This window comes from Biomphalaria glabrata, chromosome 11 (genome assembly GCF_947242115.1).
Source record: "Biomphalaria glabrata chromosome 11, xgBioGlab47.1, whole genome shotgun sequence".
Taxonomy (NCBI): domain Eukaryota; kingdom Metazoa; phylum Mollusca; class Gastropoda; family Planorbidae; genus Biomphalaria; species Biomphalaria glabrata.
This window is the reverse complement of record NC_074721.1, coordinates 30,564,162-30,592,151: the sequence shown is the minus strand read 5'-3', so window position 1 is coordinate 30,592,151 and position 27,990 is coordinate 30,564,162. Positions and strand designations below refer to the sequence as shown.

The 27,990-nt window shown below is 33.0% G+C and overlaps 1 protein-coding gene across 1 annotated transcript; it reads left to right on the top strand.

Annotated features, from left to right (window-relative positions):
- Positions 1–51: 51 nt before the first annotated feature.
- Positions 52–27,982, top strand: LOC106065670 (condensin-2 complex subunit G2-like). Its single transcript, XM_013224552.2, has 17 exons — positions 52–372; positions 2,917–3,051; positions 4,300–4,450; positions 4,641–4,798; positions 5,784–5,918; positions 6,433–6,527; positions 7,237–7,306; positions 7,539–7,631; positions 7,814–7,906; positions 8,946–9,071; positions 9,246–9,341; positions 9,674–9,757; positions 19,746–20,537; positions 20,783–22,038; positions 22,305–22,405; positions 26,568–26,658; positions 27,362–27,982. The coding sequence occupies exons 1-17, from the start codon at positions 286–288 to the stop codon at positions 27,414–27,416; spliced, it is 3,618 nt and encodes a 1,205-aa protein (XP_013080006.2). The 5' UTR covers positions 52–285; the 3' UTR covers positions 27,417–27,982.
- Positions 27,983–27,990: the final 8 nt, after the last annotated feature.

Sequence of the window (27,990 nt, the reverse complement as noted above, 5' to 3'; positions counted from 1 at the left end):
TAGACTCTAGATCTAAAAGATAAGTCAGATAAGATTCTTCACTGAGTGAAGACTGGTAGCATTAACCGGAACTCGGAAGTAGATGTAAAAAATGCGCGCAAAGGATCTTATACTTTAAAATTCTAAATGTAAACATAAACTTATAAACATTACAAGAAAGGTCTTCAATACATAATGCCAATACAGATTCTAGATCTATTACTATTATAACTATTATTGATCTATATTCATATAATATTAAAGATCTAGATTATTATCAATATCATCTACTCTAGATCTAGATCTATGGCTGCAACTAAAAGAGAAGAATTGTTAGCTAGTGTTCAGAACAAAAACTCGACGTCGACGGGTTTTGTAAAATTAATCAAACAGGTACTGGCAGTGGAGGCAGTCACAGTCACTCACAGTGACTCTGACAGAAAGTGTGACACAGACTGAGTGTGAATCATTATAAATTATTACATTAGTGTATTGTCACATGTGTGAATGTGTGAGTTAGACCTATAGTCGTATAGAATATATATAGAATATATATAGAAATATATAATATAGATCTATGTCTATAGAATAGGTATTTAAGTATTTAATAATATTGACTATTAATATAAAATATAACTAGACTACTAGACTAATATTTTAGTCTTTAATAATTACTAAATTGTATCTAGATCTAGATTATATATACTATAATATAGATAGGTTGTAGATCTATCTAAGAGTAAGAGTTATCAATTTATCATTTAGATCTATTTCTAGTCTACTATTACATTTTATTACATTAGTATGAGTATAAGTAATGAGATCAGTGATATACATAGTGATATAGATCTAGAAAAATTCTAGATCTATATTGATTATATTATATTATAGAGTCTATATATAAAATAATGTTATATGTATATTAATATTAATAATATTTAGTATATATATCTAGAATCTAGATAGATCTATAAAATATTATGGTACCAATATAAATATTATTACTATATATATTATAATATATATATATATATATACTTATAATACTAAAATGTAAAATATATTATAAATATAAAAAGATCTAGATTAGATTAGTTATTAGTTCTAGCTAGAGGTCTAGACAACACTAGGTCTAGAATAGTTTCTAGACTCTAGAATGATGAAAATAGATTCTGTTCTTCTATTCTAGTAGATATCTATTTGTTTGTTTGTATGTTTTGGATGTTCCTTCAGAGTTGAAGATAATTTACTTCCTAGTCCAAACCTCCCACTGGACGATGCCGACTATAAGAAACACTCACATAGAAATATAAAAAGATGTACTGTAACTCTTCATCACAAAACATGTTTACTACATGTGTTCCCTTTGTTTTTATAACTTCTATGATAGTGAAATGATAAATGCATGTAATAGTGATTCTAAATGGCTTAATACATAGCATTATTGATCACTATTGTCAAGTGTTTGTGTTTAATAATTAGAATTTGTATTCAAGATGTCGGCCAATGCTAGTAGTAATATAAAGAGTAGATGGAAATTCTCAGATCAAATAAAGACATTGAACTGTTTGTGTTGAGGTGACCATGTAAAAAGTTTATAAGTTCCCTTTCAGACCTTGCGATCTATGGGGCAGATGATGTTAAGGTCATCTGTTTCTTTGGCCAATGGCTAACAAGTTGGGTGACATGTGGCCAACACAATGACCAACCACCTTTACTATTTACTTTAGCCCAACAAAAGTCAGGTATCCTTTGAAGTTGGGTGGCACCCAAAAATCCTAAAATTCAAAATCTTAGTCTTCACAGAGATTTTATCCCAGGACCCCAGATTTGTAAGCCAAGCGCTTAACCATTCAGCACTATGCCCCCATTAAGGTGATTGGCGTACTGAAAAATGAAGCTAAAAGTGTAGTTTTTGATTTGTACATGTCTGTTGCAAACAAGGGAAGTACTAATGTAGAACGTCATGTTGCCAGCGAAAAACACAGCAACTAAGAACATGTGCTTCTTCTGCAAAAGTCCTGACCAATTTTTTAAAAACAGAAACATTCTTTGAGTTGAATGAATAAAAAAAAATTATGAATTTCTCATGATCATTGAAATGTTTTTTTTTCTTTTGCAATTTGTATATTCACAGTAGAATTTATAAGAATCTATAGATAGATCTTATTTTAGATAATACTATTTAATTATTTGGTAAAGTGGATATTAGATATATATATATATCAGATATTTTTAATATTAATACATCTAGTCATTCTAGGCTTTTGCATACAAAAGGTGTGCGTTAAGGCACTGCTTTTCTTCTTAAGACTTTCTCTAGACATGGATGCAGTATAGATCATTAGATGGCATGATTACTCTGTTTGCGTTTAAAGATACAAAGAAGATAGATATATATATATCTATAAAACTATAAACTGTACTGTTCACTCTTGTACTTAATAGTATCACATATATCTACTATTTGTTCATGAAACAAAAACCAGGGGGAGGGGGGCTGGCATCTAGTGGTTTAAGTCCAGAGCCTGCTTTGCAATATCTTTTCTTGTTCTTCACATTGAATGCCCAATCCAGCCTCTTGCTCTATTTCAGTGTTTCCCCATCTGTGTTCCGTGGAACCCTGGTGTTCCGTAAGGCCTAAATAGGAATTCTACGAACTACTGGAATAGTTAACTAGTAGGCCACCCGTGAATTAAGTGTTTTGCTAAGTAATCAGAATGTGCAAAGTGTTCTTTTAAGGAAAAAGTTGGGAAACACTGCTCTATTTGTTGTTTTCTGCATTGACTTCAGTAGTTAGATCACAACAATTTTTATATATTATGTGTTTTTTTCCATAAATGTTTACTCTAAGTGTATGTTTATTTTAGTAATAGGTCCGTTGGAATTATGTGTATTATAGTTTACTTTTGTGTATTACCTGTTCTTTTACTAAAGCTTTCCCATGAGGAAACACTTACAGACACATTAGTAGAATTGAATAAACGTCAGCTGGAGGATCTTTGGGATGGCTCTCTTCGGATTTGTATGTCAACACTTATGGGCAGTGACAGTGAGACCTACTATGCTGATGTAAGTAATAACAAAAGATGTAATTTCCTGCTACCTATTAGACAGGCAGCTCATTGGTTAATTATATCATATGATTGTTTTACCATATTTCTGAGGATTCAGAAAAAATTTTATGTGTAGAAAAAAGCACCAGATTCTATCCAAGGTTTGCTCAGGGCAGCTGTTCTAGATGCAAGTTGCTGGGGGAGGGTGGATGTAGTTTCCACCAAGGATATTTTTACCTTGTTTAACTTTTGTTAAAATTTAATCCACGGAGAAACAGCTGTAGACAGCACAATATTTACTTGCCAGCAAAATGAACATTAATCATGACTAAAGAAAGAAATAGTTTATTAGTTTAGTTTTAATAAAATGAGATATAGTGGGTCAACAGTTTAGCTAATAATATTTATAAATGTTGGCCATTGTTTAGAAAAATGGAATAAATAATGTAGATTTATCTATTCCTGTGTCCATTTGTCTACTGGGTTGAGCTGTAATGTTAGGTAAACAAAATTTCCTCTTCAGACCTTGTGGTCTATAGGGCAGATGATGTAAAGGTCATCTGTTTCGTGGCCTAAGGTCAACAAGGGTGTCATATGGCCAGCACAATGACCAACCGCCTTTACTTTTCCCCAACTAATGTCAGGTACCCATTTGAGCTGGGTGGATTCAGAGGCGCCCGAAGATCTCAAGATTAAAAATCCTAGTCTCACCAGGATTCAAACCCCGGCCCCCGGTTCTGAAGCCAAGTGCTCTACCGCTCAGCCACCACGACTCCAGGTTGAGCTGTGGTGATCACAAAAACAGTTGTCTTTTTATAAATTTTTTCTAGATGTGCTACAGCATGTCCACCATATCGCAAAGCTTACTAGCTTGGGCTTTCGGAAGCCTAAAGATGTGAATCTATGTAGCCCTTGTTCAAATGAAATAACTATGTCAGCTTGACTGCCACGCACCTATCTTGTCCACTGATAAGCTGATACACTACACTATGCCCCTTAACCATTTTGACTACCACAGACCATCCAAACTAAGTCAACTACAAGATATCCACAAGATCACATGTCCATCTTGCTCACCCACTCTCTCATGGCTATCTTGGATACCTCACATCCACCATTTCTCATGATTGTCACACATCATACATTCCCATTACCATTGCTGTCCAAATCTTTTTTTTTTTTTTTTTTGCTTATAATTGTTGCAACTTAATACATGCCATGGCATCCTTGGGATGCTAATAATCACAACAATTTTTTTCTCCAGCATGTTAATGAGATTTGTGAACTGCTACACAGCATCATTGCATTGGCTAATGCCACCATAAATTCAATGCTGGCAGCACATGGAGATAAAAATGACCAAGCCATCATAATGGTGCCTCAGTCTTTAACTGAGACTGCTATACTGATACATGGTAAGTTTTTCAGTTTCAAGGCAAATAATTCTAATGAAAAGGGCACTGCCTTCAATTCTAAAGATGTAGGATTAGTGTTGTATTACATGTTACTAAGTAGACCCAGGGTTAGAAATTTATCAAACCTAATCATCTTGCTCATTTTTTATGAGTGCTACAGCCAAAGTAACATTATTATTGTTACTTTCAGGGATCTTTCCAACATTGACCATTGACCAGAAAGATTTGAAAGACCATATCTCTCAGTTATTTGAAAGTTGGTGGATAAATACCATTGCAGGACGTGAAGAGTTAATGGGAAACACAATCTTTTATTTGTTGACCAAAAGTATACAACCAAAGTCAACAGTAAGTAAGAAAAATCTTTTTTTTTAATGAAATGTGCAATATTTAAACTTAATCCAGAAGACCACTGCAGTTTTTACATGAAACTAACATATTCGTACAAGGTAAATAAAAATGAAGATAAATTATGATTGATGGAACATAGTAGGTCTCTGCTAAAGCATATCAGCCAAACTAAAGGTGAGGGTGGGAATGATAATTTAATATCTCTAGGTGTCTAACGAGTACCTAGCATTAGGATTTAGGATAAGTATATGCAAAATGCTAATTTTAAGCAATATTTAACCTTGTGAAAGACTCGTAAAAGTGAAGGGCTGCAACCACACTTTTTCCAGTGACTTTTTGGGGGTTGGCTCCTTTCATTTGAATCCATTTAAACTTTGGAAACCGTAGCTTTGCTCTCTGTGCATTTTGTCTGTTGTCTTACCTTAGTCACTTTTTTTGTTCCTCATAGCCTTCATTTCAGAAACTGTCTTGCACCATATTTCTTTGTTTCAGCATCCAGTGTTTTGTTACTAGTTGATATAGATGTAAACTATCTTGAATATCAAAAGTGTAATATAGACAAAAGTGTATAAATGTATTACTTTTAGTCAGTAGCGCTATGCCGACCTTTGGCAGATGAGGGTATCTGTTAGAGAGTTTCTGATCTGCCTTTATAGACGTTCAGAAAACACAACTAAACTCTTTTCTGGATTTCAAACTGAGCCCCCTTACTAGGTTAGGTAGCCAAGCGGTTTATGCCATTCGGCTACACATTCCACATTTTGCAAACTGATTCTTAGATAAAAAATTTGGGGAAATAAAAGATTTGAAATTAAAGTTTTTTTATGAATTGTTTATGTACAGAATCTTGATTTTTAGCTAATAAATGTGTAAACTGTAATGCTTAAAAACTTGGCAGCTGATTAAAAAGAACCATAATTAGATAATTTTTAAAAAATTAGTTTACTTTTACCAAAGCCTAACTTTATGTTAAATTGCACAGCAAGCTGATGTGAATCGTGTGAAGGCTGTACAGAATGTGTTATCTGCCATTGACCTAAATAGCGAGAGTGCTGGAGCCTTGTGCCCATTGTTGCTACAATGTACCTACCATCATCAGTATGTTACTACTCCAGCTGTAAGTATTCTTCTTTTTTTTTTCTTTCTTAGTCATTGAATTGAATTCAGTACCTATAGATAAAATTCTCTTAGACCCATTACATGAACATTCACTTTGTTCACATGAAGGTTCATTTTAGTTACATGTTAATTACATAAAACTGTTGAAAAGGAAAATCCTGAGTTGGAAGATGAAAAATTAATTTTTATGTCAAAATGTTTATGTGAGGAGAAAAAAATGAAAAGCTATTTTAATATTTCCTATTTCACAAATATTATCCTTTTGTTTTCTTCTTCTTTCACTCCTTTAATATTTATAAACATGTGAGTAGTTAGAAATATACTTTGGTATTAATAAATCTTTTATTTAAATTTCAAGAGAAGGAATAGTTAGTTAATATAATATGTAAGACCAGTCTTTTCATCAAAATTTTTGTACCATTCTAGCAAAATATATGAATTTATCTTGTGCTATTATTTTTTTAAAACTTTTTTTGTCTGTTCCTTTACCTAAAATGTTTTGTTTCAAATAGGGAGTCAATTTTTTATCCTACCTGTTCACTCTTGATGTTAATTTAATGAACAAGATACATTTAAGTATCAGGAACCACTTGTTAAGTGTACCAAAGTGAGTCTTTCATTTTTTTTTTACTAGTAAATGTAGATGGCTAGGTTATTTCATAAGATTGTGAACACAAGGATCTGTAACTTAAGTCTTTGTCATCCCTTGCTGCCCTGTATGATGTAATCATTTTCTTCCTAGAAGAGCACCTGTAACTTTTAAAGACAATGTAGTCTGATGTAATGACTAGTTACATGTCCATGTTTACTTCTGGTTCTGTATATGTCAAAAGCAGATGTCAATACATTCCAAAATGAGCTGAACTTACCAAACATGAAAATGGATAGGACCTTGATCACATGACACTTAATGTATAAATATAAATTTACTCAGAGTCAAGATTATATAAAATTCTTATGATAGGCCTATAGATCTAGACTTAGAAGACTGTGCGCAAAAAGTTCCTGAATGTCTTTTAATTTATTAAACTCTTTAAAGAATATGTGTGGAATACCAAAGATGTAGCCTATTCAAGATAAAGATTGTCTAGTCCTCTAGTTAAATTTAAATTAATTTTTTTTTCTTCGAAAAATTATAACTGACAAACGAGTTTTTGTAGCCCAAAGATATACATGAACTGTCAAATTTCTAGTAAAATCGTAAAAACGTTTTCGAGATCTGTGTCCAGGTTTTTACACCCATGTTTTTGAGCTGCTAAATTTGCAATCTGAATAGAGGAATTGTAATAATATTTTTCTCCATTGTATTATCTCAGAGCATGGCATACTCAGTATGGAGAAATTTATTTCAAAGCTTGGCAGAAATGTTCAGGAGATATTAGAGAAGTAAGTCTTTTCTCATCTCTACAACTTCTAAAACTAAGGTATACTGGATTGCTGGTTAAATTGCTAAAGTGAGCGTCTTGAGTTCACCTACCTATATTGAACTCTCTTCTGTTTTTAATGCCATTAACTATTTCATATATATGGTCGTACCTTGTGAACAAACTTTAGATGTCCTTTTGAAGCTCAATAAAATAAGGTTTGACTATTAAAAAAAATATTTTTTTCCCATCAGAACTTTGAGCAGAATTGTATCCAGGATATTATGTTTCGAGCTGTTCATGCAACTCGAGGTCAACGGAGCCAGGTTTTTAACTCATTGTTTAAGGTTTGTCTTTATTCATATAGTTAACTCTTTTAAGTGACTTGAACTAACCTATATATGTATCATTACTAAATCATGCATTAAAATGGCATTCCCTTTCACTTACAGATGGTTTCACCAAAAACTGAAAATCTGCCCAAAACTTATTATTAGAAAGATACAGATTTGTTTGTTTTCATTTACAGATTTTAAGCTACATCCATAAAGAAAAGACACAAAGAGGTGTTGATGCTATGTTGACAAAACTGTATGAACCAATCTTATGGAGATCTCTAATGGTAATTTTTGTTCATTGATCTACCCTAATAAGTTAAACACTTACTATTCTATTCTTTATATTTTAGTTAGAATGTTTTTTTGTAAATGATCTAATTATTTAAAAAAAAATTTTTTTTTAGATAATCCATGTCCATTCTGTATGAAAAACATTGTTTTATCGTATCATGTATTTGTATCATATTAAAACATACTGTAAAGAATGGCAGAAAATATGTAATAGTTTAAGTTTAAAAAATATACTATTTATATGGGGGATATAGCAATAATAACTAGGTTTTGGCCTATTATTTTTAACATTTTTTCTGAAAAACTTCCATCTCTTTTTCTGAGGATTTTCAAGCTACACTCTAAGGTTAACTTTTTTTTAGCATTGTTCCCTGTTTTTGAAATTTAATTACGATGTACAGGACGCCCTATTGTGTACAAAGTAACCCTTCCCCTTCTTTGGTGCACCCACTCTAGTTGAAAAATGGGAAAGTCTTTGGGAGTCGATCCTTAAGCCTTAGGAAACATCATGAGCTAGTGACCCTTACGTAGCATACAGTGCTACACCTGCAATGCTACTGATCCCAAACTGTATTGGTTATTTCCCATTCCTTTGGACACATCAGCTGCATGGAGAGGGAAGAACTGCAAGATATATCTGTTAATAAAATTTGAGAAGTGTTTCATCATTTATTTTATTAGTTTGGGGGGGGGGATGTAGTTTCCCATAAAAATATTCTTCCTGATAGTCATTGATCTTCATTAGGTTATAAATCAGTGATGCCCAAATGATGGTCCGCAGGCCATATCCAGCTCATTACATTTTGCTGTCCATCCCCCTTGAAACCTTTTCTCACAGCCTAATGAAGTTATAGAGTCTAAGCACCATTGGATATTTTGAGTTTATTTGGCTCATGACATTCTGACATGCATGTCAGCAATTAATACTTCCTCAAGAAAAAATGTTGGGCATCACTGTTATAAACAATAATGGTTAAAAAAAAATTCTTTCTCTCTCCTTATTTTGAAGATCTAAGATTTATGTGTTTCCAGGTTGCTAATAGCTACGTTAGGGCCAATGCTGCTACTCTTATGTTTGATGTGTTCCCCTTATATGACCCATTCCTTCATAATGAACAAATTGATAGCATGTTACAGAAACAGTTTGATCTGATGCAGGTAAGCTATTTCATACTTTCTATGATGCTTTTTTTCCCCCTTTATTATTAAAATGTGTGTATAATATTTTGTTTTCATAATGTGGAGATAAAAAAACAAAACTTTATATAAAAAAAACATAATTTGCTTGTTTGTGTGTTATCTTCTTGAATGTTTTTGTTTGCTTAACTGTAGAGCCTGATGTCTGATCCTGTCCCAGAAGTCAGATTGATTACTGTGAAGGGAGTTGGACATGTACTCAGCATTTTTTGGGAACTTATTCCTAGCCAGGTTAGTGGGGAATGGTATTACTCTAAATTGATTGGCATGTTACATCTGGCTTTAACTTTGTAGGCTTGTTGATTATCAAGACATTTTTAAACCTGTTGATTTATGAAGACACATATTTTTAAACCTGTTGATTTATGAAGACACATATTTTTAAACCTGTTGATACTGAAGACTAATATTTTGAAACATGTTGATCATGTTTAGACCTGTTGCTGTATGGCTCAATGTCTAAGTTAACTGCTGTGAAATAATCTTAAATAATTTTGAAATATTTTTGAAAGAGATAAACTGTGACCAGTGTATTTAATCCATTTTAAAACATATGTTCTCAGGTCATCCAGTTTTTTGTGACTTCTTTAGTGCAGGAACAGATCTATGATATTTCATCACCTGCTGTTCGAGAAGCTGTTTTAAAGGTAATCAATGACACTAACACCTTTTAGAAAAATGGTACTTCTAAGATAGATTATACTCTGCAAACCAAATATTTGTATATACAGGGTTTGTACCCTGTCTGGTCTGGAAAAGTCTGGAATTTCAAAAATCAGATTTCAGACTTGGAATATTCTGGAAAATTGCTACTTTTTGAGGTGAAATTTTTAAAAGTTTAGAATTTTAAAAAAAGTGGACATACTTTTTTTAGTCAGGTGCCGTAACCGGTAAAATGCTAGGGGGGCTAGATCTATTTGGGCAAAGAGGCTTCCATTATTAGCTCTAGATCTATGGTCATGGATGAAAGCACGTCCAATCATGACCAAATTCAATTTTGAAATTAAAACATAAGATAAATGTCTGGAATTCATTTTCACAAAAGTTGTATGAACCATGTGTATAGTGTGATGTTGCTTGTTCAGGCTGTCTTGAAGTCAACCAATTACTCTGCAATCGTTTGGGTGTAATTGTTCGGGTGTATTACGTGTAGTTGAGCAACAAGTCAGACAAAACAATTACATCTATTTTTTAACAAGTGAAGAGATGTAGTCAACACTGATGAACAATTGTACATGGATTTATTCTGATAAAAGGCCACAGTAGAAGTCTCTGTCACTAAACACGTCGTTACCCTGGAGTGTTCTATCGCTAACTGATTTTCCGGTCTCTAACCCAACATATCCCAAACGTCACTAGTCCCGTTCAATATGCGTCTACTATGGTGCGTCGCTAAATAACTAAAATAACTAACCTATATAAATAAGGTGTCTAACAGATTCCTCCCCCCCTTGAAAAAAAAATATGTCAATATTTTTCCACTACTGTCAAGTCTTACAAGGGCATTTTCAATTTAAGGGGAAGACCACAAACATAAAATCTTGATCTCTTCATCTTGACATCTTCATCTTGACAGTTCCTCATATTCATGTCAATGTTCATAACAGTTCATAACATTCCAAAATCATCTTCATTAGTACACAGTTCATCATAAAAGAAAATGTGGCATCTTATGGGCACGTCACACGTCACAAGTGTTCTTCTCTGGCAGTAATCTGATAAAATACAATATTTCAAAAAAACAATTATAGACTTTATTTACACATTCAATACATTTTTTCTTACCACCCTTTTATACGCTTTTGTCCATTTTTCTTTTATACTCACCCTTTTCCATAGAACTAACTTTCGTCAATGATATATGAAATGATTCACACAAAAAAAAAAATATCCATACTTACTTTTAAATGCTTAATATCAACTTTACTTATCTCCCTTTTCCATAACATATAAATGGTGTCAATATATTAATATATATTACATACTCAATATAATCATAGTTTATTTACAAAATTATTTCATTTCAATGTCATTCTAGACAATAGATCAGCTACAATATTCACAGATCCACTAATAGCTTTCACTTCAAATTTATACTCCTGTAGTGCTAAGAACCATCTATAAACACGACTGTTTTTCATGCTCTTTTGCTGTATATACTGAATAGGTTTATGATCAGTTAATAATATGAATTTCTTTCCTATTAAATAGCTCTCTAGCTTAGTAATTACCCATATTACAGCTAAGGCTTCTCTTTCAATGACACTATATTTTTTCTCTGCCTCTGACAATTTTCTGCTTACATATAATATAGGATGTAAGTTATCATAGTTCTGCATTAAACAACCACCAATAGCATTACCAGATGCATCAGTTGTGACGTAAAATATTTTGTCTTTATCAGGTAGTCTTAATATTAGTTCATGACTAAAAACATCTTTAATTCTGTCAATAGCTTTCACACATTCCTCATTACAAACTACTTTTTGAGGTTTTCCTTTTTTAAGTAAGTCATTTAATGGATTCACTATTTCTGCTAAGTTCTTTATAAACTTTCTGTAATAATTTACTATTCCCAATATGCTTTTAATTTGTCTTTTTGTTGTAGGTATTTCAATATTAAGTACTTTCTTTATGTTATCTTCAATAGGGCTAATCATGTTGTTATTTACTTTATGTCCTAAGAAAATTATTTCCTCCAATCCTATTTCTACTTTTTCTGCTTGAATTGTAAGTCCACTTTCTTTTATTATTTTGAACACTTCTTTTACATCTACCAAATGTTCCTCCCAACTATTATTAAAAATACATATGTCATCCAAATAGCAAATAACATTTTCTTTGTTTCCAATTATCATGTTCATCATTCTATTAAATGTGGCAGGTGCATTTACTAATCCAAAACTCATATAATTCCATTGAAAAATACCATATGGTGTTACAAATGCTGTGTAAGGTTTTGCATTTTCTGTTAAAGGTATTTGCCAATAACCTTTAGTTAAATCTAATTTAGTAAAAAATTTTGCTCCATTTAATTTATGTAAAATATCCTCTATATTTGGCATTGGATATGGGTCAAATTCTGTGATGTTGTTAAGTTTCCTATAATCAATACATAACCTTATATCTCCATTCTTCTTTTTGGCTATCACAATTGGTGAAGCATAAGGAGATGTTGATGGCTCAATTATACCTGATTCTAGTAAATTGTCTATTTCTTTCTTTACTTTGTCTTGTAAATGTAGCGGTATTCTATATGGCTTAAGCTTGATAGGTTTTGGATCTGTTACTTTAATGTCATGTTTAATAATATTAGTTTTTCCTGGTATACTGGAAAAAATTTCTTTGTATTCCTGTATTATTTTAGTTATATCTTTTGACTTTTCCTTAGTTAAATTATTAAGATTAATCTTTTGCCAAGTTTGATTCTCTTTTGTTTCTATTACAGGTATTTCCTTAATATCATTTTCATTATGATTTTCATTTGTTATTATCATCAAGCATTCTTCTCTTTCTGAAAATGTATTTTCTATTTCCTCCTGAATGTTTTGTATTAACTCATCTTCTCTATCATGATACAGTTTCAAATTATTTATGTGATATGTTTTAATTTTCCCATTTATTTCAATTTGATAATTCACATCACTAATTTGTTTTATCACCTTAAATGGACCTTTCCATTGTTTACCAATTTTATTTTTCAGGTCATTTATCAATATTAATACATTGTTTCCTACTTCTAGTGTTTTCAATTGTCTTTTCTTATTTAGATTCTCATGAGCACTTTGTTTATACTTCTTGTTGTTGTTATATGCTTGAGTCCATATTTCTTTCAATTCTGTTGTGATTGTTGTTTCACTGTCATTATTTAATTTATTCTCATTGTCTATTAGATTTTCTTTAAAAACATCTAATTCATCTCTGGGTTTTCTTCCATGTATTATTTCATATGGTGAAAATTGTGTTGCTTCATGGATGTTGTTTCTATGAGCAAATAGTACATAGTTAATGTAATGATCCCACTTGTTCTGATTATTCTGAATTATCTTTGTTAGTGATCTTTTTAATGAACCACCATATCGTTCACATAACCCGTTACTCTCTGGGTGGTAAACCGAAGAGTATATGTGTTGTATATTGTATTGTTTAGTCCATTTCTTAAATTGTTCTGACTTAAACTGAGATCCCTGATCACTCAATATAATTTTAGGTATACCATGTCTTGTAATTACTTTTTGAGTTATGGCATTAATGATATTCTCTGCACTTGTATTTGATAATGGGATTGCCTCTGGGTATCTACTAAACATGTCTATTACTGTTAGAATGTATTTGTTATTATTTTCAGTTTGAATTAAAGGACCTATTAAATCAATAGATACTTTCTGAAATGGTGCTGTAGGTTCATCCATTTCTTGAATAGGTGCTTTATTCACTAGACTTTTGTTAGATCTCTTTTGACATATGTCACATGAGTTTATGTATTTATTGATTGTTGCTTTCATTTTGGGCCAAAATACTTGTTTTGACAAATTCCTATAACATTTCTTTACTCCCCTATGTGCTGCTAAATTATTATCATGTGTCATGATTAAAACATCTTTCCAATATTTCTGTGGTAAGACAAGTTGTTTTATTTTCTTGTTATCATTACTTGTTTGTCTAAATAATATTTTATTCTCTATACAAAATTTCTCCATTGGATTATTATTGTTTTTATCTGATATTCTTGAATAAATTTTCCCAATAATATTATCATTCATTTGTTCTAATGCAAATGTGGGTGTTGTTTCTTTTTCACTTTGAGATATTTGTGTTTCAAGACTATTTTGTGTTTCATTTTCTATCTCTTTTTCCTTAACATCTGTATTTTCTATTTGTATTACATTACTGGTTTCTTTTTCTTTATCATTACTAATTACATTTATTGTATTTTCCTGTTTCTCATCTTGTTTATCCATTGATCTTGTTATTACCATACTTGTTATATTTTGTGTTTCTATGTTTTCATGATTTTGTCTTATGTTTTTGTATTTGTTTTGCCAGTCTTCTAATTCTTTTCTTGAACATTCTTTAACTCCTTTTATGTTTCCTACTAACATATCATATCTCATTTCTGGTATTGCAATGCCATCACAATAACCAGTGAAAAATGGAGTTTCAATGTACACCCTTATAGCTTTAAATTCCCTTACAGTGCCATCTGCTAATTCTACTTTCCTAGTAAACCCTTTATACCAATGAGGTTTGACAAATTTAGTTTTTACTGCCAAAGTGTTACAACCTGAATCCCTGATTAATTCCACTGGAATTCTATCTACAAACCCTGGGTACACTGCAAAATTGTTCCTATTTCCTTCCATGAAATATATCCTATCTGTACCTTTATTTTTGTATTCCCTACTGTAACTCCTATTTCTATAATTTCCCCTGTCATTCCTATCTCTACTCCTATAGCTACTGTTATTTTGTTCATTGTATCTATTTCTACTTCCAGACCTACTATTCCCTCTTCTACAGTTAGCTGCTATATGACCTTTTCCTTGACATTTAAAACAGGTTATTTCACTATATTTTCTATTTCCACTACTTGATCTGTTTCTATTTCTACTTCTATCAACATTTTCTTTGGTGTATCCTATTAAATCTACTTTGCTCTTATCCCTATCAGAAAATGGTTTATTTGGATATGCATTTTTGTATACTCTCATTATTTCTGTTATTTCATCTATAGTTTTTGGGTTTCTTTCTCTAATAAAAGATTGTAATTGAGGATCACATTTATTTACAAAGTTGTCCACTAAAATAAAATTTTTTAATCCCTCATAAGAGTTATTCACTTTTTCTAATTTTACCCACTTATTGAAAAAATCCTTTTCCATATTAATGGTAGTTTGGGGTTCTATTCCTAATGATGGTATATTGTCAAAATATTTCTTTCTAAAAGTTGTAGCATTATGACCATAGGCATTCAATAATTCTCTTTTTAAAGCCTGATAGCTATCATCAATATGATGGTCATGATTTTGGCATATTGTTAGAGCTTGACCATGAACAAAGTCTATCAGTATTTCAGACCATTCTTCTTCAGGCATATTAAATGTAGACATTTTTGCCTCATATCTTTTCAGGAAATCACCAATGTCATCCTTCTGTTCATCAAAACTTTGTATTTTTCTCTTTAGCCATGTTTGTGAATTAGGGTTGTCTCTTTGACTGGTATAATTATTTGAGTTATTTGTGTTATTTCCTTGTTCAGTTTGGGCTCTGGCTTGTGCTGCATCCAATCTCATCTTCTCCATTTTAGCTTCATGTTCTCGGTCCTCTTTTTGCTTCTCATATTCTTCCTTTCTGATCCTATCTTGTCTCTCTATCTCTTGTCTTTGACGTTCTTCTTGTCTTTCTATCTCTTGTCTTTGACGTTCCGTTTCCTCCTTCACAACTTGCTGTACATAAGCTGCTAAGTCCTTTCCTTTTAACTCCATGGCCTTTCCATCCTGCATAGCTGTTTCCTTAACCTCCTTAAGGTCCACATATGATGATGTAGCCATTGTATTTTATATTTTATATATATTTTTACTTAGCCTATATTGGTTATGGCTATACTTTAAACTTATTTTATATTTAGGTTTTTCCACACTTTTATACAAATTTTTAAATGTTATGTCTCTATCTATAGATTTAGTAAATGTATAAATCTAGTCTGAGTTATTATGGTTATATTCAAATCTGTATATTAGGTCCAGTATTACACACAAATTTAAATCTAGTATATTATAGTATGTATAATAATACTATTTAGATCTATAGTTATCAAGAGCACTATGACTTTTAGATCTAGTATGAATAACTATGATCAATTTTAAAATCTGGTATGACTGAAGTCACAGTGAAGTGTTTAGAGTAAATTCAAAGACTGTCTAGAGTCTAGATCTAGAGTAGATTATGGTTCTATTTAACCATACGAAACAAATATGTGTATACAGTGTCAAATATATCTTCAACAAGATATATATATCTAGAATGTACTACCTTCATTCATCTTCCAATTAATAATATTTCAAATTAGAGTCTAGATGATTTAATTGTACCAAAGAGATGTACAACAATTTGCAGATCTAAATTTAGCCAGACGATAGTGTTTGACTACATAGCCAGTTTCGGCATTATTCTCATGGCAAAATCATATTTGATTTTAACCGCTCAAACTAAAAATTATTTTAGTCTGATTCACAATGAAAGAATCCTACCCGCACTTTCTATCATTAAGTGAAAAAAAAATACAGATCTAATTAAATTAATAAAAATAAATAATTTAAAATAATATAAACAAATGAAATAATTAAAATGAGACTATCGCTATGGGTTGGGATATGACAATATGGCACACAATGATGACGTCACGAAGTAACCAGGCAACAACGGATATGACGTTTACACAAACAAAACAAATTACAACTCTAAACGTATAATATAGCTTTTCATCTAAATTATGTCTTTACCCCGAACGGGTTTAAGGCTTCAGCACCACCTGAATTTACTCAGGCTAACATACCAAATTTAGACAAAATCTATTTCTAAGGGCAATCTAAACATATACTAATAAGAAAAATGGCACTTAGCTTTTGATAAGAAAGATCCCTTTGTTCGGACTCCCGAATATGCTAGATCACAACAAATTCCACTGCCTCTCTTCCAGTTCTGACTCTGTTCTCCGGTGCTACCAGTATCCCACGTAATGCCACAGATGTCCTGATATGCCACAGCAAAATGTTCCGGTTTCTTTGACGACTGTTGATGACCGTATGTGTAGTTCCGACGACTTTGTGTACACAGTTACTGACGAATAGGTTAACGGTTCTTCTGGCGATGACTTGACTTGTGTAGACGACTACTGACAAATAACAGTCTCTTGACGGCAACTTGATCTGGACGACTGACGAATAACGAATTTCTTGACGATGACTTGATCTGGGCTGACGAATAACGGTTTTCTTGACGATGACTTGATCTGGGCTGACGAATAACGACTTTCTTGACGATGACTTGATCTGGGCTGACGAATAACGGTTCTCTAAAATAGTTCACTGCTTCTGCTGCTACTCTGGTAGTACGACGAAGTTTGCTGTTGTACTCTGCTTCACTAGACCAAACTGTCCAATGTAGACTAGGTGAGACCAAGGTCACCTCCGACGACGTTCCGTTAGACGATTAACGGTTTTCAACGAAATTAAGTGGATGTAGCTGTTTCCACAACTTCACTGCTAACAAGTCTAGGTATGGTCTAGACCGACGAATACTAGATATATCAATGTTCAGTACTGTTAAATATTACTTCACTAACCTTCCAAAGGTTAAACACAGTGACCGTTATAAACGTGGCAAGCAACCGGTTCAATAAGCAAACTGCTCTACAAGAATCTCTCCAAGGGTAAGACGACAGAGCGATTTAGTTAGCTACCAAACTTGTAGTACTCACAATACTTCTGACAGCGGGCAAACTGTCCTTCTCGAAACTGACAAGGTAAAACTTGATACTCGATGTGGCTCCTATGACGAAGAAAAAATATGTCCAACAGGTTCACTAACGATCTCTCACCCGTTATGAATGAACGGTTTCTCTGGTTGTAGGTCGATTCAGCATATGAAGATCAGGCTTTGATAATATACTGGTTAAGTAGACCAGACGTTGCGATGATTACGGTCCTGACGAAGGTCACCCTGAGTTAACGGCTCGTTGAACGTGCGATCAAGAACATGTAGATCTAGAACAAAGTCACTCTGCGATGATGCTGTGTTCAGCCGTACTCCGATGAAATCTTATATCTTCGAGTGCACGACCCTCACCTGAGTAAACGTTCTGCTTCGAGGTCCGGTTCGATGCTCGGCTTCATCAGGGGTCCGGCTTCGAGGTTCGGGGTCGCCACTGTGATGTTGCTTGTTCAGGCTGTCTTGAAGTCAACCAATTACTCTGCAATCGTTTGGGTGTAATTGTTCGGGTGTATTACGTGTAGTTGAGCAACAAGTCAGACAAAACAATTACATCTATTTTTTAACAAGTGAAGAGATGTAGTCAACACTGATGAACAATTGTACATGGATTTATTCTGATAAAAGGCCACAGTAGAAGTCTCTGTCACTAAACACGTCGTTACCCTGGAGTGTTCTATCGCTAACTGATTTTCCGGTCTCTAACCCAACATATCCCAAACGTCACTAGTCCCGTTCAATATGCGTCTACTATGGTGCGTCGCTAAATAACTAAAATAACTAACCTATATAAATAAGGTGTCTAACAATAGGACAGATACTGTCTGATATGACCCTGTGAAAAATAAACCTTTGCTATTAATTCTATAAAGAATCATCTTGTGAAGTTTGTGTATTTCAACTTCATGGTTTATACAAATTGAAAAGTTGAGTTTCTGGATTTACAGGAGGAAAAAAAGTGGCACCCCTGCTGTAGCTGAAAATAGTGGAAAAAATAATTCAATTATAAAGTGCTTTTATCAAACATAATCTAGGCATTATGATAACATAACAGACATAAACATCTTAGTTAAAATGACAAACTAATCTAAAAAAAAAGTTTTGAACAGATAGGTTTTAATGTTCTTGAATGTAGTAAAGCATGTTGTATGTCTGAGCTCAATGGGGAGCAAGATCCAAACCTTTGGTCCATGCACTGAAAAATCAAGTTACGCAATAACAGTCATTTGAGAATATTCAAGAAGCTATGGTTAGTCATGTATATGTATAAGGGGCAAGAATTGTAAACTAGAAGGTTCATAAGTTTTAAGCTTGATATTGAATCTATTTATATGAATTAGTTATTGAACTTCATGTCTGAAGGTTATAGCAAAAGCCAGAAATCGGTCACTTTGTGGAACCTCCATTAATGTTTCACATTGACCTGCCAATGTGCTAAATGACCTGTCATTATGCGATTTGGTCAGCCATTTCACAAAATGGCATGGAATGGTTAGTCAAGGTCTGCAAGAAGTGGTCATGAGTGGATTTTCTGGTACATATAGTATACTTTCAGCCCCACTTTTGGCTGAAACAGAATTATTCAAATGTCCACTACTGTCCAATACCAGCATCACACCAATCAAATATAAGCAAAAACAATATTCCTAACATAACTTTGTTATTTATGTTACACTGTTATGTTGAAAGTTTCAGTCTCTGATGTAACATCTTTATAAGTGAACTGATTAAAGTTTTATTACATTAAAAAGTTCCCCTTTCAGATCTTGCAATAGGGCATTTGGTGTAAAGATCATCTGTTTCTGTGGCTCATGGTTAATTAGCGTGTCAAGTGGCTAGCACAACAACTGTAGAATACTTTTCCCAGGTACCCATAAGAGCTGGGTGGACTCAGAGATGCCCAAAGATCCCAAAATTTAAAAATCAAAGACTTTACCAGGATTCAAACCTGGGACCTCTGGTTCAGATGCCTAGCACTCTACCACTCAACCACCACACCTCCTTACTTTAAAAAAATACTTTAAAAAATCATTCATGTTTTTGTGAAAATTTCCTTTGCTATTTTGTATTGCTTAGCTTAGATGGAAGAATATTATTTGAAAGTGCATGCTTGACAGTCTAGTTTATTTATTTTCCAATCAACAGGTAATGAATCAACTATGTGACAATCACTTATCTATACCCATGCTGAAGACAGTTTTGCCAGAACTCAGTAATTTTGTTCACGATAACTCAGAAAAGGTTAGAATCGCCATGCTTGATGTGCTCTTGAAGGTCAAAGGTCTACGAGCCATTAAGTACTACCATGTGGTCCCAGTGGAACACATTTTAGCTAGGCTGGAAATTGATACTGCACCAGTCTGCGACAGAATTATGAACTTGATCTACCACTCTTTTGTTTCCACTGAACAGCACCCAGCTGAGCAAGTCAAGAGGTGCATTGCCCTGATCAAGACAAACCGAGGAGCTGCCCGTCAATTCTTTACATACCTTCCCAAGTTCCTAAGCTTGGAAGACACAATCAAATATATCATCATGCTTTGCCGCTACATGCTACACCTATTGGAGCTCATTGCTCCGAATCTCTCCAATGCTAGTGATGGCAGCATTAATGAATCTGAAAACAGTTTACAGGAAGTTGGCCATTCTAAGAAGGATAAAAAAGCTGCACCGTTAAAACGAACTCGCAAACAGAGAAAAAAAGACAGCGGAAATGGGGGAGAGTCCAGTGCTCACACGGAGGAAGAGTTAAATCAAAATGAGGATGACAGTGAGAACTCTGAGAGCCTGACCAACATGTGCGGTATGGTTGAAGCCATTTACTTTATGCTAACAACTATTATTGACAAACTAGGACATCCTGATAATAAACCAATGAAAGAAGGCTTACTCAAAAAGCTGAGCATCACAGTGCGTAAATTAATGGCAGTTTCTCAGGTTAGTTTTTTTTTTTTTTTTTTTTTAATTTGCTTTCCAAATACCTTTTATTTTATATTTTGTAAAAATATTATTATGATGTTCTTATAAACATTTTATGTGTAATTTATTTTTCTCAATATTTGACTACTTTAAAAAAGGCAATGTAATTTAGGCTTTATATTTTATATAACTTGTAAGTATTAAAGGTTTGTTTTAAATACAAGATTTATGTTATTCCCTCTCCCTTCCCAATTGTTTTTAAGGGAACTGAGATGGATTCCGCACTGATTGCACTAGCAGGACACCTCCCTGGAAAAGCCTTGCCTCTTATTGGTCAGAATTTGTTTAACAGATTGAAGCAGGTATGCAGACAAAAAGAAGCCAGCGACATCACAGTCATTGTTAAGGCCCTTGTTATGTGGGGCAGAGCTGAATCCATCATAGAACTGGTCAAAGATTCTCTTGGAAAAAAGCTTTCCAAGCTATCATCCCCGGAGCCAACGCGGGATCCCAAGGGCATAACTAAGCCCAAAAAGAAAAGGGTAGGTTTCACTGCGGTGGAAGAAGATGACATCAATATTGAATCAGCCCTGAACATAGTAGTGAGGATGGTCACGCTTGCTGAATGCAGGGTGGTGCTGCTAACGAAGCATAAAAAAGGTTTAGAGTCACTCCTCAACACCATGGAACCTGTGTTGCAGCTGATCAGAAATTTTCTTAACAATGACCAGGACCAAGCAGCTCAGAAGTCTGATGTAAATTTATGGATCAAAACATTTGGTGTCTACACCAGGCTGGCTGTTTTTATTTGTTTGCCCAACAAACATGGGAAGGTAGATGACAGCAACACTGTCAGCAGCTTAACAGAGCCTATTGTTACTCTTGGGAACATACTTAATTGGACAGCACTGGCAGTGATCCCGTTTGTAAAGTCAGACAACAAAGAGAAACAGGAAGCATCTACTGATATCACAGTTCTTGCCCTGAAAGTATGCTACGGCTTAGTGATGGTGAACATATACAATGAAGCCATATTGGATAACCAAATTCACATTTGTCGGACAGTTCTTGAGAGCCATTCTGCCTGCACTCAACTAAGCTTCCAGGCCTTAGTCTGTCTTCTTCAGCTTGTACAAATAAGAAAACCCAAGTCAGAACTTTCTAGTGGTTCTGAAGTGTTCAAAGCTTTTGAAAATAATATTTTTACGAGCTTAAAATCATTTTTGAATGCCTACATCTCTGGCCTTGGTGATTCAGAAGTTGTTGGTGAGAATGTCATGGAGGACAAGCCTGGCTACCTGACAGAACTGAGTCCAGTGTTAGTGGAAATTGTTCATGAACTCACCAAACCTGGTAAATCATTACAATTGGCAGAGAGAACACTTAACTCAGTTCTGCTGTGTTCCATTGAAGAAATTAAGAATCATTGCCAGAAAAAAGGATTATTAAAAGGCAAAACTTTATCACCTTTGGCAAGCATTTTTCTGAACTTTATTGTAAAGAGAGATTTACTTAGAAGGTAAGAGTTTTGTATTCTAGATAATTTCTTTGATAAATTTTAAGCTTATCTTTTAGACTTGTGTAATTAATCATATCAATATGGAACTGTAATTACAATTTGTCATTCATTTGTTTATGAGTCTTAATGCCCATACATTGGCATATGTTCACTAGCTGTTATCTGTCTGGTTTTCTCAGCGAAAGAAAAAAGTAATTGATACTTTTTAAAAAATGTAAGAAAAATTTTTGCATTTCTGTATTTAATCTTAAATTATTTTTGTTTAGGTTGTTTCTTCAGCAGCTGGAAAAATACTTAGATTTAACAATCAACACTGACATATATCTTTTGTGCAGCCTTGTGTCAATTATAACTTGGTTGAAATCAGGTAAATGTATACCAAGAATTTTTTTTTAGGACATTGTTAGCAATTGTCTATCTACACATATCTACAGTTGAATGCAGTTAATTGAACCACCTGTCAATTCTTATCTTATCTTATATAATACAGACGTTACTTCAAAAAAGAAGATGATTACGTCCTACGCGTCATGCATTTAGTCATGCATATTAACCAATGACTTAAATTCTGCCAAGTCACTGGTTTTCCTGGCTAGCTCAGGCAACCCATTCCATGCTCTAATAGCACTAGGGAAGAAGGAGTATTTGTACAAATTTGTCCTAGCATATGGGACGAGGAATGTGCCTTTATCTTTGTGTCTTTCAGAGTATTTTATTAAATTTTGTTTTTGTATTTGAAGATAATGGTTCAGTGTTTTATGTATGATTGCTACTTTACTTTTGAGCCTTCTGTCCTGAAGGCTTTCTAAATTTAGTGATTTTACTAAAGGTGTTACTCTAGTCAAATGTGAATATTCGTTTGTTATGAATCGCACTGCTCTATTTTGTGTCTGTTCTAGTTTCTTAATGTTTTCTTGAGTTGAGGGGTCCCAAACGGAGAATGCATATTCTATTATTGGCCTAACCAAGGTTAAATAACATTTTAGTTTTATGTTCTTATTTGATTTACAGAAATTTCTTTTAATAAATCCTAATGCTTTGTTTGATTTTTTTGTAGTTTCATCAATATGTGGATTCCATGACAGTTTTTCATTTATTATAACACCTAGGTATTTTGCGTTTTTAGTCTGTGTTACTGGTTTGCCATGAATAAGATAAGTGGAATTAATTTGTTTTAGTTTTTTTGTTACTCTTAACAACTGACATTTTTCTGGGTGGAAAGACATGCTCCAATTTGATTCCCATTTCTGTAATTCATCTAATTCTCTTTGTAAAATATCTGTGTCTTGTGTTGTTTTTATTGTTCTATATATTATGCAATCATCTGCAAATAATCTGACTTTTGTTCCTGAAGTAATGCAATTTGGTAAATCATTTATGTAAATTAAAAATAGTAGTGGACCCAAGACTGTTCCTTGAAGTACACCTGAGTTTACTGTTGTCGGTGTTGATTTAGAGCCATTTATTATTACAGTTTGTTCTCTCCCTATCAGAAAATCTTTAATCCACTGATGCAGTGGACCATTAATGCCGAAATATTTTAATTTTTTAAGCAAACTATGGTGGTGAACTTTGTCAAAAGCCTTAGAAAAATCTAGTAAGATAGCATCTATTTGTTCACTATTATCTAAACCTTTTGAAAAATCATCAATTAGTCCTATTAGTTGTGTTTCACATGATCTATATTTCCTAAAGCCATGTTGGTATGGTGTGAGGACATTATGTTTGTCTAAGTGGTTTATGATGTTGCTACATATTATGTGTTCTAGGATTTTACATGTGATGCTGGTAAGTGATACTGGTCTGTAGTTTCCTGGGTCAGATTTTTCTCCTTTTTTAAATAGGGGGGTGACATTAGCTTCTTTCCAGTCCTTTGGTACTCTGCCCTGGTTAAGTGAAGCCTGAAAGAGTATTTTGAACACTGGGGCTAGCTCATTACTTAGTTCTTTGAGTAATCTAGCTGGAATACCATCAGGTCCAGAAGTTTTATTTGGTTTGGTGTTGGCTAATAGTTTTTGAATTCCATTTTCTTGTACTACTATATCTTCTATGTTGTCTACTTGGTTCAAATTCAGTAATATGTCTTTGTCTCCTGGGGCTGAGAATGCTGATGCAAAGTATTTGTTTAGGATGTTTGCTTTAGTTTCATTATCATTATGTATTATGTTATGTTTATCTTTTAATGGCGCTATGCCTGTTGATTCCATTTTCTTAGACTTAATGTATGACCATAGGTTTTTGTTGTTATCTTTAGATATTACATTGTTTATGAATTCACTCTGCAGCTGTCTGCTTACTTTTTGGGTTAAGTGTTTAATTTTTATATACTTTTTGTAAACTCTTTCTGCATTAGTTTCTTTAAATTTTCTATATAGGTTTTCCTTCTGTTTACAAAGCTTCTTCAGTCTATTATTAAACCAGCATTTATTTATTTTGTTTGATATGTATTTAGTTGGTATATGATTTTCTATAATGCTTTTAAGATGGTTTTTAATGAAATTCCAGAGGTCATCGACTGGTTGGTTAATGTCTTTTTCTAATAAGAATGTTTGTTGAAAGTTTAATGCAGCTTGGTGTAGTTGTGTTAGGTTACATTTATTCCAGAGTAAGATTTTTCTTTTGGGTTTTGTATTAGCTACTGCTTTTATCTGACTGTGTATTTTTATGATCTCATGGTCTGATAGACCAGGGATAATATCATAATCAACTACTAATCCAGGTCTGTTGGTTAAGAAGAGATCTAATGTGTTGTTTAATCTAGTTGGCTTTTTAATGATTTGATCTAAACTTAGGTTGTGTAAAGTTTCTATGAAAAGCTCATTTATGTCCTTAAGGTTTTGGTGTTTATCTATGGTTAGTATTTTCCAATTTATATCAGGTAGGTTGAAATCACCCATAATCCAAAAAACTGCATTTTTATTTGTCTCTTTAAGTGTAGTAATCTGATTACATAGTTCCTGCATGTATTCTAAACTAGAATTTGGTGGTCTGTAAATGCTGCCTATTATTAGGGGTGTTGAGGTGGTATTAATTTTACAAAATGTTGATTCTATATTTTTTGAGTTTGGTAAGGTAATTTCTTCTGCTATAAGAGTGTTTTTTATTGCTAAAAGAACTCTTCCATGATTATCAGCCCTATCTTTTCTAAAAATTTCATAATTACTATTGAAAATTTCTGCATTATAAATTTCAGGATGTAGCCAAGTTTCTGTGCCTGCAATTATGTCTGGTTTCTCACATTCTAATAAAATTTCTAAGTCTGCTGTTTTGTTCCTAATGCTTTGAAAATTTATTACTAAGGTTTTAAGGTATTTTGGTGTTACTTCTTTAGTAGGTTTGTTTAGTGAGGCTGTTGTATTAATTTTAGTAGATTTAGATTTAACAGGAGTGGATCTGGCTAGTGGTTGGTGAGTTTGGTTTGGGATGGTGTTTAGGATGTTGTATGGGTTAGAAGTGTCTGCATCAAAGGAATGAAACAGTCCTGATGTAAACTGAGGTAACCCACACGGTACACAGTGCCATGATGCATCTTTGTTGCCTAAGGCATAATACACAGGTGTATTCATATGGAGACATGATGCATGGTACCATTCATCGCAGGTGTCACATTGAATGGCTTTCTGTTTCATGGTGCATACTTTTTTGCAGATGTTGCATCTATCTTTAGATCTAGACCAAATACCTATGCATAGCTATTCAAGCTAAAATGATAAGGTCCTGATGTGGTCTGATTAACTTTGATTAAGACTGTATAGCTAGGTTATTATTCATTGTATGGGTTTATATGAAAATGTATATTGTAAAGGTGAACAAGGAGCATTTTTTTTTTTGTTGTTTCAATTGTACAGGTGTAGGTTATTGTGATACTGTTGTGATTAGTATGGTATGATAGTACTCTTAACACATTGAAATGAACAGTTGAAATCCCATTAGGATACTCAGGGTTTCTATTTCTATGCCCATTTTACTTTTCTGTGAGGAGTAAGGCTTTAATGGATTGTGAATTTAACAGGGTGAAGGGAATCACAGCCTGAAAAGAAATTGTAAAGTCTCATTAGTTCTCCAATGAAACTGTTGACTCATGCATACATTATTTTTTTTACCGCTTTAGAAAATTTCAAAGCCAATAGGTTAATAAAAATAACAGAGAGCTTAGGTATCATTGCTCCTTGAAATTGTCCACAATCTTGCTCTCAGAGTAAAATTTGACGATGGGATTTCTTTGTTGCATGATTGAAATCTAAAACCTTTGCATAGTACTAAAAATGTGATGGACAGACTTGCTTGACAATAAATATGTTTAGCATTTTTTTTAGGAAGAAAATAGAGATTCCTTGGAGAAAAAAGGATTAGTGAAAAAAACAACTAGTTAACTAAGAACTCACATATGCAAATTCCAAGTTAAGTGTGGGAAGTTCACAAGGAAAAAATATTAATTTAAATATACAGAAAGATTTTACATGTAATTAGCAATTTTTTTTTTATTTAAGTAAAAAAAAAACTTAATAAGAGTACTTTTTGTTTTACAGTGTCAGCAGATAGCACAGAAGCTCTGACTAAATCTATAAGTAAGTTAGTTGCAGAGGCAACTGATAACCAGGTTGAGGAGACTGTCTTCAGGTAACAGCTTGTGATTGTGTTCAATAGTTACAGGCATTTTCATTTAGTTTTTCATAGTCATTCTTGCCCAAAGAAGTAGTTACCATTTCAATTTGTTTCATTGAGTGATGCAATTTGTATAACATTAAAACAACAAAATAGAAGAGTGGACAGTAATTCCTTTTTTTTTCTGGAATCAATGAAAAATCTGTAAAAATATTTTGTTTAAATTCTTTGTTTTAAAACATATAAAAATAGAGTGTTAAAAAAAAGGACTTAGTGTTTAAAACAGTGCAGATAAAGTGTCTCATGTCCTTCTCGTGCAAGTTTTGCTGCTGTACCAATGAACTTGTCTGTGATAGTTATCAGATATGACAAACTTTTAAGTGCATTCAACATTTCTTCTAACCAGCTTTTTTGCCGCTGGCTAACATTGACTTGAGAGTGAGGTACCGGTAGTTTACTGATTTGTCTTGTTCCATGGTTGATCCTGCTTTTGATAGTCAAGCATTCAACTGGGATCCTTAGGATTTTTTTTTTTTTAATGCCTTGCTTATATGCCTGTCCCTAAATAAAATACAGTTCACTTTTGCTATGTATTTGTAACACTTCTTCACTCTGGCGAATCATCAGCTCATGAGTTAAATCATGAATTTATATTTAATTTTCAAATTATATTTTAAAGTGTAAATGAAATAACGAAAGAATTTTGTTTTTCTTCCAGAGACTTGAAAAAACAGTTGGAAGAAAGAGTACAGGAGATAATTCCTCAAGCTTAAGCAGTCTAATGAATTCAAGGAAATCAGTTCCTTTAAACAAGTCAAATTACATATATAACTAATATACATGAGTCAAAGTATATACACTGATAGAATAAAAGTTGAATGTAAATACACTGCTACACATGCAACACATTGATCTCCATTACTCAGCACTGTTACCTGTGTTATTAGTTTTTGTACTGTACTGTTCAGTTACTGCTATATAGATCAAGGTATCAATATATAATACAGCTCACTTCTCTTTTACCATGTAGAAAAAAATTGATTTATGGTATTTCTAAATTTACTCAAGAAATATGAATTGATGTTTTTGTCTTAGAAATGCTTTTTTTTTAAAAAAAACAATAGAGAAAAGGCTATAGATGAGGAAATGATTGATAATTTTTTGGTGTTTTGTAGAAATATAAGCAAGACATAACATTGACTTTACTAGTTAAGTTCTATTGATGTAGAATTTTGGCCAAATAATGTTGAACATTGAAATTGTTATAAACATATATTATGTTTGTTTTCAACCTTAGTTTTGTAAATAATGTTATACAATTAAACCAGTCGAACGAATACTTGATCT